General features: G+C 45.5%; 1 protein-coding gene across 1 annotated transcript in view; it reads right to left on the bottom strand.

Moving 5' to 3' along the window:
- SARC_02310 (hypothetical protein) overlaps nucleotides 1-2,216 on the bottom strand; it is a gene marked incomplete at both ends in the record, with an annotated part of 3,158 nt that extends 942 nt beyond the window's left edge. The window contains 3 exons of the mRNA XM_014303936.1: nucleotides 376-465; nucleotides 1,391-1,548; nucleotides 1,811-2,216. Coding sequence (XP_014159411.1) covers nucleotides 376-465; nucleotides 1,391-1,548; nucleotides 1,811-2,216 — 654 coding nt within the window. The remainder of the gene's footprint in view (nucleotides 1-375; nucleotides 466-1,390; nucleotides 1,549-1,810) is intronic.
- Nucleotides 2,217-2,654: the final 438 nt, after the last annotated feature.

Genomic DNA, 2,654 nt, shown 5'->3' on the forward strand with positions numbered 1-2,654 from the left:
GTATATATATGTATATGTATGTATATATATATATATATTTGTGTGTGTGTGTGTGTGTGTGTGCGCTTGTTTAATCGTCATACGCGCCTGTGCATCAGTAAACAAATGATATATTTGATAACGACATGCATATTACTTCCGTCCCGTTTTAGATGATCTGATACAGAAGTGGCATACATCAACGCACGCAGCATCAATCACTATCTATCTCCGCCACCCCGGAGGGGCAGGGATGTCGCTATAACTTGCTGAGTGTTTGATACAACACTTACCTATTCAACATTTACGTTTTTAACACTTACGATTTTAACATTTAAGTTTTTAACATTTACATTTTTAACATTACGTTTTTAACATTATGTTTTTAACACCTACGTTTTTAATGATCTGAGGTATCCTCGACGACAGGTAAAAGGCAGCGGAGGCGATACCCAACATGTAGCCAATCTCATTGGTGGTCATACCCTGCAATGATAGAGCATACAACAATACACATGTCAATAAGGCGAACATGCAACGATGAGTGACAATACATACTTAACCTAATCAGTATCACGAATAATTGGTTACTACGTGGTTGTACACCTCATGTGCACGGTTACACAAGTTAATAAGGTGAAAATACAACAATGAGTGACAGTACATACTTAACTTAACCAGTATCACGACATACGTGGGTATAGGAATTGGCACATACGTGATTGTACGCCACATGTACATGGGCATGCCAGCTTAACCAAGTATAGGCATCATTATATGCTTCTCTACGGATTGCTACTATTAGGAGCTGTAGGTAGTAATGCCTACTTGCAAGCATATAAATGTAGTTTACGACACTACGAGTTGCCATGGCGACGAGTGATGTGGTCTGCTTGAAGCCATTGCCATCGTGACACACCCTATAGCCATACCAGCAGTAAACTACAGACACTCATTACAACGTGTACACGTACATCCATGCATCTTACAGTCATATACATATGCAGGCACGTATACGTACGTGTAGGTCCACCACAGTATGACTAGATAACACGTTAAGTCATATACACTCACATACATACACACACCGGAGCACATACATACACACACCGGAGCACATACATGCACTCGTATGGAAATATCCACCACAGCTGCACCCAATATCCTTGGGCACGCATACGTCTATATTCTGTATAGTACACAATACGTATACGTATCTAGTACGTATAGTACAGATGTCTGTTCCGTATACGTATCTTAAACGTTTCCGTATCTATTGTACACCAAATCACAACCAAATACGCATTGAGGCATGCACGTCACACTCTCTCTTGCGCTCTCTCTCTCTTACAGCGCCATTATCAGCATGCACTTGCACCTATGTATAATAAATACACATACACACACTTACAGAGCCATTATCCGCATGCACGGCCTGTAGTGTTCTACCCGTGCCCCTACTGGTGGTATCCGCGAAGTCCGGCTCATTCATCCATGACTTGGCTGTGACAGCAACACTCGACACCAGCAGCAACACAGACCCGGATGCTTGGTACATGCGTGTAGTACCTGAATGGACAATTAATGAGGAATCGAAACACCCATGAGTTAATATAGTATTCTACCGCACACAGACTCCACACCCACACTGACGATCACAACCACTCACGCGCACACCCACACCCACACTCACACCAACACCCATACCCACACCCACACCCACACCCACACTCACACCCACACCCACACCGACACCCACGACCACACCAACACCCACACTCACGCGCACACTCACGCGCACACTTACGCGCACACCCACGCGCACACTCACATCCACACCCACACTTGCGCCCACCCTCACACACCCACACCGCCATACTATACTCACCCTTGGACTCGGCATTATCCTGCAGGGTCGACTTGACCGTGTAGTACGTGAACTGCATGATCAGCACAATGTCCACACACACAAAGTAGTACGCCGTGATGATCTGGGTGGCCAGCTGATGCGTCATCTTAGCGCCAATCAGATTGAGCGCATCCCCCGCCAACCACTGGAACAGGAACAGCACAGACAGAGACTCGGCGTTGCCGTTGCGGTAGTTTGCTAGCAGCTGCCTGCGTGTGGGGGGGGTGGGGGGGTGGCGGTTGTTGTGAGGGTGTGAGTGCGTGGATCCGCATGTACGCGTGGTTGTTTGGGCTTGTACAAGTGTATGTGAGTGTGTATGAGTGTGCATATGGGTATGTGCAAGTGTATGTGAGTGTGTATGAGTGTGCATATGGGTATGTGCAAGTGTACATGACACCTGTCATCCATTGGCAAGGCATAGAAGCCATAGTGCTTCTGCTTTGTCCTTACAATAGTGTGTCTGTAGATGCCTGTGCAGCTACGTGTGCGTGTACGTATAAGTATGTGAGAGTACGCATAGAGTACTATATATCATACATGCCACCCAAAAAGCGTGTATATATTAAACGTGTGAGTTGTGGGAGTGTACTTTCGTGCGTGTGCTTGTGAGTTTGGCGTTCACGTCATAGTACGAGAACGTTTTGTGGTTGTAGGTATATAGTTTTTTAGGTATTGTAGTTAGTAATGTAGTTTACTGATGGATGAGTGTATATGGCGCTTACGCACGATTGAGCTGTGTATGTGCAGTTGCAAGGTAATATATATA

This window comes from Sphaeroforma arctica, assembly GCF_001186125.1.
Source record: "Sphaeroforma arctica JP610 unplaced genomic scaffold supercont1.102, whole genome shotgun sequence".
In the NCBI taxonomy this organism is placed as follows: Eukaryota; class Ichthyosporea; order Ichthyophonida; genus Sphaeroforma; species Sphaeroforma arctica.